Source organism: Ascoidea rubescens (genome assembly GCF_001661345.1).
Source record: "Ascoidea rubescens DSM 1968 unplaced genomic scaffold ASCRUscaffold_10, whole genome shotgun sequence".
Taxonomy (NCBI): Eukaryota; Fungi; Ascomycota; class Saccharomycetes; order Ascoideales; family Ascoideaceae; genus Ascoidea; species Ascoidea rubescens.
In genome coordinates this window covers 576848-595036 of record NW_017962922.1, presented here as the reverse complement: position 1 = coordinate 595036, position 18189 = coordinate 576848, and the positions used below count along the sequence as shown (strand labels likewise).

The following is an 18189-nucleotide window of genomic DNA, read 5'->3' as shown; positions in this document are numbered from 1 at the left end:
GGGGGAAGAGAGAAGAAAAGAATAATTGAAAAGTCAAAAATTAAGAAACAAGCTTGTTGAACCGAAGAAGCTGCAAAAGCCGATTCAAACAAACTGTTCTTTGGGTGACTGTGTTATGTAAATTCTGGTTTCCCTTTCTTCTGGAAAAACAAAAGTTCTCTTTCCTCTAAGAAACCAATATGTGACGATGTAAATGAAAACACCAACATATACACAAGCAACGTAGTTCATGGATGAAGCTTCTACGGGCATTGTGGAAGGAAATGCATAGAAAATAAAACAGAACAAGGTCCAGATAAGTGTCAATACGTTGCACACTAGCCCAAGCTTACCAAGAAAAAATGGGCCACGAGGAATGTTGTTTCTTCCATAAATTAATAAACAGACAGTGGGAATTGAATAGGATATGTAAAGAAGCAAAATGCAAGCGGTTATAATGGCATTATAGGCAGTTGTGGAGCCCATATAAATACAGCCAATAACAGCAACCCAGCAGTTAGACATGATGTGAGCATTGATTGGAGATTTCAAATTGGGATGGACTCGAGACCACCATCTTGAGCCTGGAATACCTCTGTCACGAGAAAAAGACCAGCACAATCGACTTTGCCATGTGTTGCTCGAAATGTTGCAAAACAAACCATTGAAGATTAGCAATGACTCCAACACAATAGCACCGGCTTTGCTCCCAGTGGCTTGATAAAAGATTTCAAGAATAGGCAATGCTGAGTTGACCACTGATTCTCTATCAGTGATGCAAAAAAACATGCTCACGCAGTAAACAAATGCTGTTGAAAATCCTAGGCAAACAGTAGTCATAAGAGTAAAGGGGATTTTTCTTTCTGGCTGATGCACCTCCTCACTCAAATGAGTGGAAGCATCAATTCCGGCAAAACACCATGTAGGGTTAACTAGACCAACAATGAAAGCTATACCTGCAGTCGACCAGCCTGTGCCGTTGGTGAAGTCTTTGAACACAAAAGAAGCAGATTCAAAACTGCCAGAGGAACACGAAAGACATGTTATCAAAGATACAGTAAAGGCTGTCAACGATCCACATAGTGCAATTGTGGTGAAGGTTGGTAGCGGCTTGCTCCATAAATTAAACAATGTAACAAACACATTGAACAATTCAAAAGTTAGAAAAATGTGCCAGGTTTCTATTTCGTAATTCGGGTTGTTTAAACTGTACGTTGCAACAATTGCTGTTGAGACAGTTAGTGTGATAGAAGCACTTGTAAAGATCGAGCCAATCCAGCCCACTGTTCCACAAGCAAACGAAAGAAACCTTTTGTATTTGGCTGGGGCTAGTTTAAATGTCCAGTAGTATTGGCCACCAGAGTTTGGATAGGCAGAGATCAATTCACTCAATGTGGCAGCAACACAGAGACTGAAGAAAAAAACAATTATCAATCCATACACAATCAATAGAGGACCTCCAGAGGCAATGCCAATGGACAATGAAGCAGAAACACCAAACCATGAGTTTGCTAGACCAAAGCTCACACCCAACAAGGACAATCTGGAGAAGTTTTTTTTCAAATCAGAAACATAACCCTCTTGGGTGACTTCTTTTTGCGAGATGACAACATCGACCTTTTCCATTTTGATGTATTGTATCGAATTATCAGTTTTGTCTTTTGTTTTATTTTATTCAGTGTGAGACCAAAACAGATAATTTTTGCAGTATTAATACCATTTTATTTCATATTGGGCTTGTTATCTTTGAAAGTTGTGCAGAAATTAAAAATCGATTAAAGTTTCGGAAATGATAAAGTTGATAGACTTATATATAATTATTGAGTGCCCAATTGAAGCAGCATACTGATAAACAAATGAGACTATGATATAACTTGAAGACAGGTATAATACCAATAAAACTAAATAAAACCAGATAAAACTAAATAAAACCAGATAAAACCAGATAATATCAGATAATATCAGATAAACCTATCAAATAAAGTCAGACTAAAGAAATGAGTTTTGGAGTTGTTATCAATGGAAAATCCAAAATCCTTATCGCGGCTAAAATAACTTAAAGCAGTGTACATAGCCGCATTTTGATTGGTTTTCTATCACCACTCCAAAAAGCAAATCCGCAGTTATTATACTATTAAATGAATAATTGTTGAGATTTTATTGGTCAAAACTGTTGGAGAAGTGTTTGCGAGATAAAAAAAAATGCAAATTCACAGAAAAAATCGCTAAAACAACCAAAGTCACTCGTTTATTTCGCTGAACTTGGTGGTGCAGAAACATCAACCGAGTTCTTATTAATTGATCAGATAATAAACCAGTTGAATGAGCCTCAAAATACTATATAAATGACAACCAAACTGGCCTACTGAGCTATGAAATCCATGAAATCCATGAAATTATTTAATCAAACTGATTATTGAATTATCAAGAATCATTGAATAGTTCTGAATTGTTGAGCAGATATGGCTGCTGTTGCTGAAAGGGAATATATTTCACCATCCAAACTTTTTTCAGTGCCTTCGAATAGTGTTAAAAAGCTCAAATTTTACAAAAATGGAAATGAAATTTTGGTTGAACCACCTGAGGTCGATGAGAGGGATGTTGCTATCAAATGTACTTTAGAAGATTTGACGGTCTCTGAGCCAGTCACATCTGAGAAAATTGCTGAAAAGTTAGAGATGTACGGTGGTTGTGTTGTGAAAAATTATCTTTCAAAAGACACTTGCGATCAAATTTTGAAAGACATTGCACCCAGAATCAAAGAAGATAAAGATTGGGATGGACATTTTTTTCCACCAGAAACCAAAAGAGTTACTGGGATGTGTATTAAATCCAAAACATGCGCTGAGTCGTTTATGAATCATCCGTTGAATGTTGATGTGTCGAATAAATTTTTGGGTAGAGAAAATGCATTCTGGATTGGCGACAAGATTGTGACTGGATATTCAAGCCCTCAACACAACTCGTGTATTACATTCAGTATTGGACCGGGAGCGAAAAACCAAGTTCTACACAGAGATGACATGATTCATCACCAAATCAAAAAATCAATGGACAAATATGAATATGGATCAGACTCAGCTCTTGGTACAGTTTTATGTCTATCAGATAAAGCCACCAAGAAAAACGGCACCACCAGATTTATTCCAGGGTCTCACAAATGGGGACATTTTGCAAGACCAAGAGACGAAGACTGTGTTCATGCTGAGATGGAAAAGGGCGATTGTTTTTTTATGTTGGCTTCATGCTACCACGGCGGTTCGGCTAATGTGACAAAAGATGAGTATCGAATTCTAACTATTTTGTTCATGACATTGGGAGTCAACAGACAAGAAGAAAACATTCAAGTTGGAACGGATCTTGATTATTATCGATCATTGAAATTTGAAACATTGAAAACGTTGGGGTTTATTGCTAGTAATCCATTTTTAGGATGGTCTGATTTAAAACAGCCCTATCATATGCTAGATTTGGATTATATTAAGAACATCCAAGAACCAGATGATTTTTATTCGAACAGCTTTACTGTTGCTTGAGTGTAGTAGAATCGGCTTGGGATTCTAATATTTTGATAGCCAATATTCTGTAAACTTTACAAAAATACATATTTATATATATATTCATATACATTTCCAGTTCAGCAAATGCTCGTAATAACAATTTTTGGAAGGGTCTCTGCATGTTGAGTTGTACTGCGCAGATGCTGCATGCATATGCCTACAGACATGTGTATCTAAAAAGTATGCAACCCATCTCTATGGTTTTGGTTCTCGATTCCACTCAAATATAAAAGTTGTATTCTCATGAACAATCCAAATTCATATAAACTAACAATTATCCTCCGTTTGTTTCGTTTGAATAAAAATAATACACCAGAACTGGATATGTCTGCGAATCTCCAAGGTCTCGTTCCTCAAAGTAATCACGATGTTGATAAAAAAATTCCGTTTTGTGTTTTTATTTAATCATCATTTTGCTTTTATTGTTTGAAATGTTTTGATTATTGTCAATAGAATCTATGTGTTATGTAAATTGTAAAGCACAAACAGATAGAAGACTTCTCCTAAGCTATTAGCGATGTTTGTGTTGTTGGAAACATAACCTCAAATTGCCAAAAATGTTTGAGAAAAATGTCCCAAGTTTTAAAAAAACTCGACAACCGTTTTCAATAAACTGCTTACAATACTGAAACTGGTTAATTGTTAGAAAAATTCAAATTATCATCAATTAATCCTCGTGCCCTGTCAATTTCTATTTGATCAATTATATTATCATTCAATTTGAGAACTTTTAAATATTTTAATTTTTCTATATTTTTAAGTTTAAATTTTGGAAATCTGATCCACCAAGTTTAATCTAGTTAAATAAATCAAATTTGAAAAATAAGGAAACTCATTAATATAATTCTGACTGAGATTTAATTTATTCAATTTGGTTAATTTCGACAATCCTTCAACTTTGTTGATGCAATTGCTAGACAAGTCAAGCTCTGTAAGATTAACCAAAGCATCTAAATTTTCAATCTTCACAATTTTTGTATGTGATAGTTCTAAGTTTTTTAAATTTATCAACCCATCTAAATTTTCAATTTTCTTAATTAACCAATTACGTGATAAATCCAAATACTCTAGATTGACCAAATGGTCTAGATTCTCTATTTTTGGGATTGTGTTACGTCTTAGTATCAATTTTTTTAAATTTTTTTGTGTATCTAAGTTTTCAATTCTCTGAATTACCCCATTTGATAAGTTCAAGTATTTTAGATTGATCAATCTGTCTAATCTTCTAACTATTCTAGTCTCTTTATGAGATATTGTTAATCTCTTTAAATTAAATAATTTATCAGCAGTTACAATTTCATCCAGGTAGCGCTGAATAAGTTTGAGTATATTTATAAAAGAAAATACCATAGTTTCTAAAGTAAATTTTTGGATGATGCTATTAGCAAATGTAATAAAATGAAAATCATTATTCAAATTTATTTCAATGAAGCTTTGATAAAAACAATCAATTGAATCATTAAAATGATGATAGTTGATTGTATGTGAATCATGAAATTTGGTATGAGGTGTTTTCAAGACTCCTGACAAACGAGACCAGTCTGGACATCCAAAGTATATGGTGGTATTCTTTAAATATTTTGAGTTACTTGATATCAGCTGTGCAATGTTTCTAATACGAGTCAAATTTGCGTCTTCAAGCAACTCGAAAACATTAACAAAAAACCGAAAATGTTCTATTTTGTTTGGATTCCTTGCTAGTTGGTTGAGAATATCAAAGCTTCTCGTTTTGTCTAGATATTCAAAATACATTCTCCAAACTGTACAAAAATTCAATATATTCAGCTCAAATAGATGCAAATGATTGAAGCGAATCTTTAAAAATTGTTGTTCATTGATAATAGGCAGATCGGTTAGCAATACATCCCTGAATAGTAATGATGATGCTGCAAACGTAATCACATTGCTGTTTGATAAGCTGAATAGCCACAATATATTCATTGGCAATTGATTGAATATTGCCTTGACCAACTCAATAGAAAGCTTGTTAATAGGATATTTCCGTGATTGTATTACTTTAGCTTTATTTGAATCATTGTTGTGATATTGTCTGCAAAACAGTTGATTGATATTCATTGTGTAAAGTGAGTCAAAGCAGTTATTATTTTGTGAATGCAGATTCAGATGAATGGATAGGATAGAAGACAGGTTCTTGACGTATTTATATATCTTCTAAAACCAAATAAAAGCATACTGGAAGACATATTGATGGATGTAATTTGTTATTCAGTTAAGTATTGTTTTGACTAAAGGTTGGGTCAAAAACAACGAATAATTAGGTGTATTTTGGGTCTTGTAAAGTTTGCAAGAAGTATTAAGTCCAATAGTTCCAATAGTTAGGTATAATATAAAAGAGAAAAGAGGAAACATAAATAGAAAGTGAGAAGGAGATGGTCGCGTGACCAGATGTTGAAAGTATATCTGGTTCGGGTGTTGACGGGAACCTAAACACAGACTCAAAAGCCGGTTAAAGTTTGCGTGCAGACGGAGAAAAGCCTTGAGCAAAGAAAAAGAAAGAGAGAAAACAATTATCAAGTCAGGTATTCAGTTGGGTTGTTTTAACCATCAATGAAGCTTTTGTGCTGAAGATAGGGTTTGGGAGACAGGAAGCTCCTAACAATAAAAACAACATTGAAACAGAGATACGGTTTATCCTGCTTGTTGAGGCGGCTGGTTACGTAAGCGTAAATTGTAGTCTAATTGACTGCAGTGACCTGCGTTTGGTTTTCAAGGCACTGTTTTGAAAGCGGCATTCCCACAAGAGCGATTTGAACAGCGAACGCACTTGCAGCGGTTGGCCCGGTGGTGACTCATGGACGTGAGAAACAGGTTTTGCGAGTGTGATAGGCGGTAATGTGCACTGCGTCGGGAATTTGTTCAGCACAGAAATTCAGCCAGAGCGGAGCAGAACAAGGAGCGGAAGCTGCGGCACATGTGCAGTGGCCAGCGATGCGGGCGCGGAACCATTGCAGCCTGACTCGCTAAAACTGCACACACTGCTGCCTCCCGCAGTGGACCAATTAGCGGCGGTCGTGGCAAGGAACCGTGTCGCTGGCGACGTGTTTTTGCAGTTGCCAAACGACGCACATTTGCTACAAAACGGAGGACGACCGTCGCTCTATAAACCGATCCCAGACCCATTAAGATTTGTTCACCTGCTGGATTGTATGATAATTATTCACCACTATTCCCATTCAACAACCCTTTCCACCTCATAGTCAGCTCAAAAGTCACTTAAGGTTTATTCTGATATTGGGTGTCTTTTTTCTACGAGTATAAATTCTTCTTTATTTGGCACTATTTTGTTAGTCTAATCACTGTCTTTTTAGAATTGCTACAATAAGGGTTTTCCATTTCCTTTTATAAAGACAATTATCCACTTTGCTATACTTTATCACCTTTATTTCGTTTTTTGTTTTTAATTGAAATCAGTCAATTCACATCATCGTCAATCAATAAATGAGCTTGAACAACTTTATATATCTAAACAATTCAAAGTCAAACTCCAGTATCTCTCTAACTGATGTGACGGTTTCCACCTCTATCAATTCAAATACAAAGATAATAGAAAACCAAACTATAGTATTGAGAAAAAACGCTTCCTTTTCCAATTTTAATGACATATCAAGTATCATAAGCAATGATGAGTATGATTCTATCAATTCAAGATTCAATCATAATCATCAAAATCAAAATCAAAATGCCAGTGGCATTGCCAGTTGCATTGCTAATTCTAACGCGAATACTAGTAGCAACAAAATGAAATTTTTGTTGAATTCCATCGAATACGTTCCAAGCAATGACTCAAATCCAAAAAACTTGTTCAATAAATACAACAACTACAACACTAATTACAATTATATCACCAACAACAAAAGGAAGAGCTCACTACTATACAACAAAAACAACAATAACACTGCCCAAAACAAATACGAATCGTTTATCTACGACGATTTCAAATCAAAATATATCAATCCAACAAACATATCCTTCAGAGTCAACTCAAGAAAAAATTACCAGAATCTATACATAAATGACAATCAACTAAAAGATATCTCAAACTTGCCTAACAACAACAACAACAACAACACATCTAATAACAATAACCAGTTTGTTTCATTCACGCCTTTCGAATCTTACTACTCAGACTTGGAAAATGATATCGATAACGGCGAGGAAACTGATAAAACTGATAAAACTGATAAAACTGATAAAACTGACCTAACTGATCCCACCGATACTGAAAACAACACCATTCTAAAGATTAAAAAAAACAGAAAAATCAAAAACAAAAAAAAATCAAAAAAACTAAATCAAAAATTTCACCTAGACCAACTAGATGATGAAACTGACATTACTGATATCGAAAACGAAACTGACACCAATAACAATATTCCTTCAAGTCCAAAAAAGAAAAAAAAAATAATCAACTCCAAATTTAACTCAAAACTAAAACTAAACGACTTCTTTTTTAACTTAAATCTAAATAACAATGCCATAAATAACAATTTCAACAACATCACAAACACAAACAAAAACAAAAACGTTGTCCAATTAGATACTAATGACGAAATTAATCCTAATGCCACTTTTACCAATGAAACTATCAAAAATAAAATGTTCACAAACAAACCCTTCAAAAACATGCTCAATACTTTCAAATTCATGGGGACTCCAAACACTGTATAACTACAATACTATACCATCAATAGTCTACTTTTTTACTTCTACTGATATCCTCTTTTAATGTTTCTAATGCTTACTTTTTCCTTTCTTTCTTTCATTCATTCTTTCTTTTTCCTCCCCCTCCTACATCCATTCTACTCATTTTCTTACAATTCTGTTACATTCTTACATATAATATAATATAGATTCACCTTCCTTCCCGATCGGGTCGTTCTCAAACGTGACTGGTTTTTCAAACAAGGCTTTCACGCACGTGCTATCTCACGTGGTTTGCCTTCCATATCTCTCTTGATTTAGTTCTTGAAATATAATCTCCAAAGGACATCAACCACTGTAATCCAACTCTTCGTATCGATTGCCAATTGCACATCCCTCAATAGGTATTTCCATATACATACTCTTTTACTACTCACCTCTTCCTCTTTCTTCCCTTCCTTAACTGCTCTTGTTTCTCTCGTTGCTCGCTTTTCATACTCATCCATGGGTATTCCAAAGTTTTTTAGATTCATCTCCGAAAGATGGCCATTGATAAGCAAATTGATTGACGAAGACCTCATACCGGAATTTGACAATCTATATCTCGACATGAATGGTGTCATACACAACTGCGCTAACTCAAATGGCAAGGTCCTCGACTTTGACAACTACGACGACCTAATTGACAAACTCAACGACGACGAACTATACCAAAAGATTTTCGCCTACATTGAACACCTATTCGAAATTATCAAACCAAAAAAAACCTTCTTCATGGCAATTGACGGCGTTGCCCCAAGAGCAAAAATGAACCAACAAAGAACAAGAAGATTTAGAAAAAGTTTTGATGCTGAAAAAAATATTAAAAGTCTAGTCAAAAAACACAACGGAAATTTTCAATCACATTCAAACGACCTTGATTCAATCCCCTACGACGATGCTTACGAATTGAATATAAGAAAACAAAATGATAACCTCTTTGATTCAAGTGCGATCACCCCCGGTACTGAATTCATGCACACCTTGACAAAAAATTTGAAATTCTTTATCCATAAAAAGGTCTCCGAGGATCTAAATTGGGCCAATTGTAACATCATTCTTAGTGGTCACGAAGTCCCAGGAGAAGGTGAACATAAAATCATGCACTACATAAGATCTTTGAAATCTCAAGATGATTACAATCCAAATTTAAGACACTGTCTTTATGGTTTAGACGCCGATTTGATCATCCTCGGCTTAGTAACCCACGACCCTCACTTCACCTTGCTAAGAGAAGAAGTCCAGTTTGGTTTTCAAAGAAATTCAAAAAACGACAACAACAACTCTTCAATCGCTTTTCAAAATAACTCCTCCTTTTTGGATAACCAAAAATTCTACTTATTACATTTATCAATATTAAGAGAATATCTAGAATTGGAATTTATTGACTTGAAAAAAAGCTTGAAATTCAACTACGACTTCGAAAAAATCTTGGATGACTTTATATTGATTTTATACGTTATAGGTAACGATTTCCTACCAAATTTACCCGATTTACATCTAAATAAAGGTGCTTTTCCTCTACTAATCAAATTGCTAAAGCTTTCTCTCATTCAATCAAACGATTACTTGAACAACAATGGAAAAATTAATTTCCATAATTTCAAACACTTTTTAAATAACTTGTCAATTTTCGAATTTGAAGTCTTTGAATCTGACGTTATCGATCTTGAATGGTTCAATAAAAAGTTGGAAAACATTTCAATTATAGGTGAAAAAAAAAGAAAAAAACAAGGAAAACACCTAATTATTAATGAATCTAATAAATCTCAAAAAATTAATAATGAAGATCTCATTAATAATACTGATATACTTCATCAACTGTTTACCCCTCCAGATGTCCCAATTTATAACCTTCTTGACAACAATGTATCGGATTCAGAATCTCCATTCGATTCTAATGATAACCACTCCAATACTGATTCCGATGTCGACTCGGATGAGGATTTAAATGTTCCTACAAACTTATTCAACTTTATCAAGCCTTGGTTACTAGATCTTTACTCTTTGGATTCAAAACCTATAGATCTATCCTGTATTGACGATTCAGACATCCCTTCATTGTTAATACCAAATAATTTGATTTCAACAAATGATTCATTCGATCAAAATTTGAACTTTTTGAAAAAATTGGCCTTTGATTTAGACTTGATTATTGTTCATAACCAAAAACTAAACACCTACACTCTAAGACTTGATATTGATGGCATTGATTCTTTTGAATCAGATGAAGAATTTAAAGATCGAATTTTTAAAAACATTAAACTAATAAAATCCTTCTCAAATAATTTAATATTTGAAGATGCAACTTCAGTTCTTTTGAAAAAGTCTATTTATGACAAGAAATTCATTAAATGGAAAGAAAGCTATTACAAAAGCAAATTTGGTTTCAGTGTCATCGATGAGCCAGAAAAACTCGCAAATTTGTGCACAAATTATATTGATGGTTTACAATGGGTATTAGATTATTATTACAAAGGCTGCTCTTCCTGGTCTTGGTTTTATAGATACCATTTTCCTCCAAGGATCTCCGATATTAGCAAAGGTATTTTAAGTGATGAAAACAATATTCAATTTGATTTAGGAACACCATTTAAACCCTTTCAACAGTTGATGGCTGTTTTGCCAAGTGCCTCAAATAAATTAGTGCCTTCAGTTTATAGACAGCTCATGCTTGACTCTAAATCACCTATTTTTGACTTTTATCCACTTGATGCAGAAGTTGATAAAAACGGAAAAACAGCTGAGTGGGAATACGTTCTAAAATTGCCATTTGTTGACGAAAAAAGATTAATTGAAGCAATGCAACCTTTTGATTCACAACTAACACCAGAAGAAATATTTAGAAACACTTTTGGAAATGATTTGATCTTTCAATTTAATCCTCAAGTGACCAATCACTACAAATCTCCCCTACCAAATTCCTTTAAAGACCTAGAAGAAGACAACTGCGTTGAAACAGTATTTGTCTTGCCGAAAATTAAGAATGTTAATCGATTTAATAGACTATGTAAAGGCGTCAAGTTAGGTCTTGATGCTCTTGCTAATTTCCCTACTTTAAAAACTGTTCCTTTTGATTATAAATTATCTACTGATAATCTTGTTATTTTTAATCAACCTTCAAAGACAGAATCAATGATTTTAACCATAAGGAATCAATATGAGGATGTGAACCATAATGGAGGAGATTTTGATGAATTTTGTGCTGAATATTTGGGTAAAATTGCTTATTTTTCATATCCATTTATTAAAGAATCTCAAATCGTGAAGATTTCAAACAAAAGATATGCCTATAAGTTTGATAAATACTCTAATCCTAAAAGGAAAATATTTTTATCTTCAGAAGAAGTTTCAAAATTCAATGAAACTTGTGGAGATCTTGCTACAAAATACCATTCATCAAAGGGTATAATTCTTGATGAAATTGAGGTTTTGATTACCATTAGATCTACAAATGGATTGATCAGAGATGAACAAGGTGCTTATGTTAAAACATTTTCAAATCACGAAGAAGTTTATCCTTTGCAGTTGATGGTCAAGGATATAAAAAATAAAGACTTAAGATTTCAAGAAAAGCCTCCTTTACCACTTTCAAAAGAATTTCCAACTGGATCCCATGTGCTATTTTTAGGTTCATTTGGGTATGGTTGTTCTGCGGTTGTTGCAGGTCATACAAAAAATAAGCTATCTTTAACTATTACTAAGACACCCGAAAAATATGAAACAAAAATTGGACGTCAAAAGGCTGTAGAAGAGGAAGCTAACTCAAGATATTATCGTGCAGCTGAAGCATGTCGATTTTTGAACTTGCATCCACAATTTTTATCCAGAATTGCTTCAAAATGCATAATAAATGGCCCCAAAAATAAGAAAATCAACGTTGGATTGGATTTAAAATTTGAGCGTCGTTCTTTGAAGGTTGTTGGGTATACCAGAAGAGCACTTAGAGGTTGGGAATATAGTTCTTTAGCAATTAAATTGATACAGAACTATAGTAGCTTTTTTCCTGAATTTTTCAACAATTTGAAACGAAATTTATTGGGTTTTGATTCTTTACCTTCTTTTAGTGATATGTATCCTAAGGTTAAGAATGAAGAAGAATTGGTAGAAAAAATAGCAACGATTACTTCTTGGTTACAAAATGTTAAATCAAAATTGATTATAACAACTTTGGAAAGCGAACTTTTGAGCAGAGAAAGTATCAAACAGATAGAGGATTTTATTGACTTATACTCTCTTGTGCCAGGTAAGGATACATCGATCAATATTAAAGAAGTCCCCAGAGAGGCTGTGATTGATCCCAAAAGCTCATTTCAGTTATTGAAAAGACAAAGGTTTTCTTTAGGGGACCGAGTTGTTTATATTCAAAATTTTGGTAAAGTTCCATTATTTTCGAAGGGTTTTGTTGTGGGAATATTATGTGAAGAATCAGGTAAGATCAAATTACAAATTGTATTTGACAATTCGTTGGTTAGTGGAAACACATTAGGAGATCGATTAAAAACTAAAAGAGGTCTTACTGTGGATTCATCATTTTTGTTGAATCTTACAAACAAGCAATTGATTTATCATACAAAAGCTTCATTAGAGAAAGAAAAGGAGAGTAAATTACAAATGAACAAAAGTCATTTTAAAGGTGATTTTAATCACAATAACCATGGGTATAGTCAAACTCCAAGTCATTATGCTAAAGCACCATATGCGAAGAAAGTGGTTCATAAAAAGGAAATTGACAAGCAGGTCATATCAGAATCCCAAGTTGTATCAAAAAAGGCATCAAAAGACACCACAAATGAATCTTCAAAAGAAAATGACAAGAAAGCAGATCATACAGTCAAATCAGACGGATCTAGGGAATTACTAGCGTTATTAAGAGGTTCACAAAGTACTAAAACTGAAAAAGTGCCAGGAAACACTCAATCTAATAATAGTAGCAATACTAGTAATAGATTGGAAAATTTATCCAAGCCAATTCAAGCCAAAAATGTTTATGGAGAAATTATGGCGGAAGTAAATAAAGGAGCACTTTATCCAAATCCTGGATTCATTCCTATTCCACATCCAGGGCAGATGTTACCACCAGGTGCTCAAATGCTGCCTATGATGGTTCCTGGATATCAAAACAATATTTTCATTCCATCAAATTATGGAATGGTAATGGCGCCAGTTTATGAACCAGCCCAAGTTTTGCCAACCAATGATGAAGCAACCAACGAGGTTAAATCGCTACTCAGAGGACTTGGTGGTCTCAAAATTAATTCTCCTGATGAAAATCAACAACAAGAAACTCAAAATATATCACAAGAATCAGTCTTTAATCCCTCGAACACAGGGCCAAACAATGCGACTGTTAACATTAATAATAACAACAATCAATTTCTACAGCATGATGGTTATGTTCCTAATGAGCCCAGAGGTCAAAGAAGTTCGAACTATAATCAAAGAGGTAGGGGTGGTCGAAACAATAGAAACGGAAGAGGCAATTTCCGAAATAATGATAGAAATAATAGAAATAGCAATAGCAACGGTTCTGGTTTTAGTCCTAATCAAAAAAAATATAACAATCGTCATTATTATGGAGGATCTTATAATAGGACTGCAAATGACGAGAGAACTAGTGATGATTAGGTTTTTTTTTAATTTTTCCCAACTTTTTTTTTTTATTAATATTTTATGTTTTTAGTTTGGGTTTTTTAATTTTTTAATGTACATTGTAACCTTTATGTTTTAAATCATAGTTGTTTTTTAAGTCTGGAAGCTTTTAATGAATTATTTGATGATGTAACTGTTATATAATTGTGTATGATTACTGTTTTAAATCTAGTTTTTTGGTTCGAAGCCTAATAAATTTCTATTTCTTTTTGTGCTTTTTGCTCAATTTACTCAATTTCTAGCAAAGAAACGCCGAAAACTGAATTTATGTTCTAATTTATTGTGTCTGTTGATTGAAAACGACTAAATGTAGCAAAAAATGGGTCTATTTATCTATGGAATATCCAAGTCTAAACACTAAATTTGTTTTCTATTAACTTTATCAATTTTGGAAATATGATATCAGAGGTCTCGCCTTCAACGCTATGTAATATGCCTCTTTTTTGGTAGTACTCTTTTAATGGAGTTGCTTCGTTGTAATAGGTCTCTAACCTTTTTTTGAAAACTTCAGCGTTATCATCTGGTCTTTTTGTTAATGGTTCACCAGTAACATCGTCTTTATTTGGAACTCTGGGAGGATTGTACTGTATATTATAAACTCTGCCAGATGGTTGGTGAATCCACCTATTTTCGATTCTTTCCAAAATTACACTTTCTGGAACTTTTAACTCGACAACCAAATTGATCAAAGAATTGTGTTTACTTAAATTTTCATCGAGTTTCAAGGCCTGAGTAACAGTTCTAGGAAACCCATCTAATAACCAAGACCTTGAGTCATTTAGCAACTTCTCAATCTTAAGATTTTTGAATATCAAGTCGATGATAAGACTGTCTGGCACCAAACCACCTTTTTTAATTGTGTTTTCAACCTCCAAACCAATTGGGGTCTTTGAAGAGATTTCTTGTCTCAATAAGTTCCCACTAATAACAGTGCACAAGTCTGGATGGTGCTTGACCAATCTAGTTAGCTGTGTTCCTTTTCCAGCACCAGGAGCACCTAACAAAATGCATCTAAATGGACTGAGCATGTTGGTCTTCAATCCAAGTTGAATATTTAATATTCGAAATAACTAACAAAATCCATTTGATGATGAAAAATCTCGTCCCAAAACTCATACACCGGTCCCTTTTTGCTCCGATCCCGGTATCTATCACGTGTTTTTTCACACAAAATTTTTTTAAAGTTTTAGAAATTTTTCCTTAGGGCAGAGAATTGATCAAATAATAATTGTTGGTTTGCTGAATTCAGATACAATAGCTCAGAAATATGGTCAAGTCCTACCAACGTTATGAACAGGAACGCTGTTTTGGTGTAATAACTTCTAATAGCAATGTCATCTGGCAACCCTACGCTGATTTAAAGGCAAAGCCTTCGGGAAAGATAGTAACCGCAGGTTTGGAAGAGCTATTGATCTGGGATATAAAAACAGGTGAATTGATTCGAAAGCTAAATGACAATATCAATCCTGGTGCCTATGACTCAAATTCTTCAAAACCTCCAGCTGAAATCACTTATTTGCAATATCACGCTGAAAATAACATTGTTGCTGCTGGTTACAGTGATGGTAATATCAAAATATGGGATCTAACATCAGGTTCTGTCATAATCAATTTCTCTGGTCACAAATCTGCCATTACAATGTTGATTTTTGATAAAACTGGAACAAGATTGTGCTCAGGATCCAGGGACTCTAATATAACCCTTTGGGATCTTGTGTCTGAATCTGGTTTATTTAAATTAAGAAGTCACAAAGACCAAATAACCGGATTATGTTTTATATCCCCTCAAAACACAGCTGAGAGTAATCTAAGCACAGAAAATAATGATCTCAGTCTGATGGAAGAGGAGTGGCTAGTAAGTACCTCTAAGGATGGATTGATCAAGCTATGGGACTTAAAAACGCGTCAATGTATCGAGACTCATCTAGCTCATACTGGCGAATGTTGGGCTTTGAATGTTAATAACTCAAATACAATTGCTATAACTTCTGGAGTTGAAAATAATTTCAAAATCTGGGAAATAAATTTATTGAATGAAGAACATAAATTAATTGAAAAGGCAGTGATCAAAAAACAAACTACTTCAAAATGTTTAAACATTCAATTTAAATATATTTCAAACTCATTGAACTTTTTTTTTGTTCAAAATTTAGATAGAACCTTGGAAATCTACAGAATTCGCCCACTTGATGAAGTGAATAGTTTATTGAAAAAAAAAAAAAAAAAACTTGAAGAAAAATTAAAATCAGATCAACCTGATAGTGATGATGAAAACGATGTACAGAAAAAAATCGACGAGAAAATGAACGCCTTGAAGTTTTCTACTCAATACCATCCTGTTACTATTATTAGAGGCTCTTCTAAAATTAGGAGTTCTGCATGGGGTAATTGCACTAGCAATTCTTTATCTTTATCACTTTCCTTAAACAACAATTCTATTGAAAATTTCAAAATAGATCTACCAGATTCAGTCAAGAAACTATCTATAACAAATAAAGATATTACTTCCTCAAAAACTTCAACAATAGAGTTAAAGGGCCATAGAACCGACATTAGAGCAATAGATATCAGTAGTGATAATAAGTTATTGGCAACTGCATCAAATGGCTTGCTAAAAATATGGAACATTAAAACAACAAACTGTATTAGAACATTTGATTGTGGTTATGCTCTCTGTTGTAAATTTCTACCTGGTGGTGCTTTGGTTGTTTTAGGAACTAAAACAGGAGATGTTGAGCTATATGACTTAGCTTCCTCTGAATTATTGGATTCTGTCAAAGCTCATGAAGCTGCTGTTTGGTCATTAGATGTAACCCCGAATGGTAAAACCTTAGTGACAGGTTCTGCTGATAAGATGGTCAAATTTTGGGATTTTAAAGTGGAACAAGAAACAATTTCAGGAACTGATAAAACAATTCCAAAATTAAAATTATTTCATAGCAAAGTTCTTGAATTATCTGACGATATTTTGTCTGTTAAAATTTCCCCAGATTCAAAATATTTAGCTATTTCGTTATTGGATAGCACAGTTAAAGTATTTTTATTTGACACACTAAAATTCTACTTGAGTTTATATGGTCATAAATTACCTGTCCTATCCATAGATATTTCATTTGATTCCAAACTCATTATAACATCTTCTGCTGATAAAAACATTAAAATTTGGGGTCTAGATTTTGGTGACTGCCATCGTTCTCTTTTTGCTCATCAAGATTCAATTATGTCTGTCAAATTTATTCCCAACTCACACAATTTTTTCTCAGGATCTAAAGATGGATTGGTTAAATATTGGGATGGTGACAAATTCGATTGTATTCAAAAATTACCAGCTCATCAATCTGAGGTCTGGTCGATTGCTATATCTGGTGATGGCAATTTTGTTGCATCCACTTCCCACGATCATAGTATCAGAATATGGAGAGAAACAGAAGACCAGGTTTTTCTTGAAGAAGAAAGAGAGAAAGAAGTAGATGAATTGTATGAAGCGACTTTACTTAATTCATTGGAAGATGATGAGAACATGAAAAATACAGGCAAAGAAAATGAGGAGGATTTTGATGAGGTAACAAGGGCAGGAAGACAAACAACAGAGACATTAAAAGCTGGTGAAAAGTTAATGGAGGCTCTAGATATGGGTACAAAGGATTTGGAAGAGCAATCAGAATACAACAAATTGTACCAGGCATGGCTGAAGAACCAATCTCTTGCAAAACCATCACAACCTTCAAGAAATCCTCTACTAGTTGCATTGGGGGATATTTCATCAGCAGATTATGTAATAGGTGTTATTCAAAAAATTAAACCTTCCCAGCTTGAAGATTCTTTGTTAGTGTTGCCATTTTCTTACACCTTAAAGCTCTTAAAATTTATGGAGATATGGACGTCTTTCAAACACGATAACTATAGCAAGCTGGAACAAAACAAAAATTACTTAATCAACAATTTATCCTTATTGTGCAGAATATTGTTTTTCATTATTGCAAATAATCATAAAGAATTGATAAGTCAAAAGAATGAAAACCTTAGGAGCCAGTTAATAACAGTTAAAAGCCAATTAAGAGTGTATTTGAATAGGAGCTGTGATGAACTAGGTTATAATATTGAGGGCTTAAAGTTCATAACTCGTGAATGGAATTATAAGCACAATACTGAATATATCGACGAATATGAACAAAGAGAGCATGAAGATAAGATGGCTAGAAAGAGAGTCTACACCACAATTGCTTAAACACAACAAAAAATATATTTATTTACAAATTGAAATAACCTATTGTTTGTTAGTAGGAATAATCTATAA

The 18189-nt window shown here is 33.7% G+C and overlaps 8 protein-coding genes across 8 annotated transcripts; 5 read left to right on the top strand and 3 right to left on the bottom strand.

The window, feature by feature from the left end:
- Positions 1-84: 84 nt before the first annotated feature.
- Positions 85-1605, bottom strand: ASCRUDRAFT_36774 (amino acid transporter; the record flags this gene model as incomplete). The annotated part of the gene is made up of 1 exon (XM_020190711.1): positions 85-1605. One exon carries the CDS (start codon positions 1603-1605, stop codon positions 85-87), a length of 1521 nt encoding a protein of 506 aa, XP_020046304.1.
- An 836-nt stretch (positions 1606-2441) lies between these two features.
- ASCRUDRAFT_36855 (phytanoyl-CoA dioxygenase family protein) lies at positions 2442-3515 on the top strand (the record flags this gene model as incomplete). The annotated part of the gene is made up of 1 exon (XM_020190717.1): positions 2442-3515. The coding sequence occupies one exon, from the start codon at positions 2442-2444 to the stop codon at positions 3513-3515; it is 1074 nt and encodes a 357-aa protein (XP_020046303.1).
- Positions 3516-3609: 94 nt separating this feature from the next.
- On the top strand, positions 3610-4153 carry ASCRUDRAFT_76909 (uncharacterized protein). The gene has a single exon (XM_020193664.1). It carries the CDS (start codon positions 3783-3785, stop codon positions 3942-3944), a length of 162 nt encoding a protein of 53 aa, XP_020046302.1. The 5' UTR covers positions 3610-3782; the 3' UTR covers positions 3945-4153.
- Positions 4115-5820, bottom strand: ASCRUDRAFT_76908 (L domain-like protein). Its single transcript, XM_020193663.1, has one exon. The coding sequence runs from the start codon at positions 5613-5615 to the stop codon at positions 4302-4304; it is 1314 nt and encodes a 437-aa protein (XP_020046301.1). The 5' UTR covers positions 5616-5820; the 3' UTR covers positions 4115-4301.
- A 1990-nt stretch (positions 5821-7810) lies between these two features.
- On the top strand, positions 7811-8421 carry ASCRUDRAFT_76907 (uncharacterized protein; the record flags this gene model as incomplete). The annotated part of the gene is made up of 1 exon (XM_020193662.1): positions 7811-8421. A coding segment is annotated over one exon (276 nt), but the record flags the coding sequence as incomplete, so codon positions are not given.
- Positions 8422-12526: 4105 nt separating this feature from the next.
- ASCRUDRAFT_76905 (uncharacterized protein) lies at positions 12527-13923 on the top strand. Its single transcript, XM_020193661.1, has 2 exons — positions 12527-13073; positions 13094-13923. Exons 1-2 carry the CDS (start codon positions 12898-12900, stop codon positions 13866-13868), a joined length of 951 nt encoding a protein of 316 aa, XP_020046299.1. The 5' UTR covers positions 12527-12897; the 3' UTR covers positions 13869-13923.
- A 74-nt stretch (positions 13924-13997) lies between these two features.
- ADK2 (adenylate kinase ADK2) lies at positions 13998-14948 on the bottom strand. The gene has a single exon (XM_020193660.1). The coding sequence runs from the start codon at positions 14918-14920 to the stop codon at positions 14243-14245; it is 678 nt and encodes a 225-aa protein (XP_020046298.1). The 5' UTR covers positions 14921-14948; the 3' UTR covers positions 13998-14242.
- A 34-nt stretch (positions 14949-14982) lies between these two features.
- On the top strand, positions 14983-18120 carry DIP2 (snoRNA-binding rRNA-processing protein DIP2; the record flags this gene model as incomplete). Its single annotated transcript, XM_020195087.1, has 2 exons — positions 14983-15014; positions 15156-18120. 2 exons carry the CDS (start codon positions 14983-14985, stop codon positions 18118-18120), a joined length of 2997 nt encoding a protein of 998 aa, XP_020046297.1.
- Positions 18121-18189: the final 69 nt, after the last annotated feature.

What these genes read in the sequence shown, in the direction of transcription:
- ASCRUDRAFT_76909 (XM_020193664.1), top strand. Translation starts at nt 3,783, where the DNA reads ATGAACAATCCAAATTCATATAAACTAACAATTATCCTCCGTTTGTTT.
- ASCRUDRAFT_76908 (XM_020193663.1), bottom strand. Translation starts at nt 5,615, where the DNA reads ATGAATATCAATCAACTGTTTTGCAGACAATATCACAACAATGATTCA.
- ASCRUDRAFT_76905 (XM_020193661.1), top strand. Translation starts at nt 12,898, where the DNA reads ATGGGTATAGTCAAACTCCAAGTCATTATGCTAAAGCACCATATGCGA.
- ADK2 (XM_020193660.1), bottom strand. Translation starts at nt 14,920, where the DNA reads ATGCTCAGTCCATTTAGATGCATTTTGTTAGGTGCTCCTGGTGCTGGA.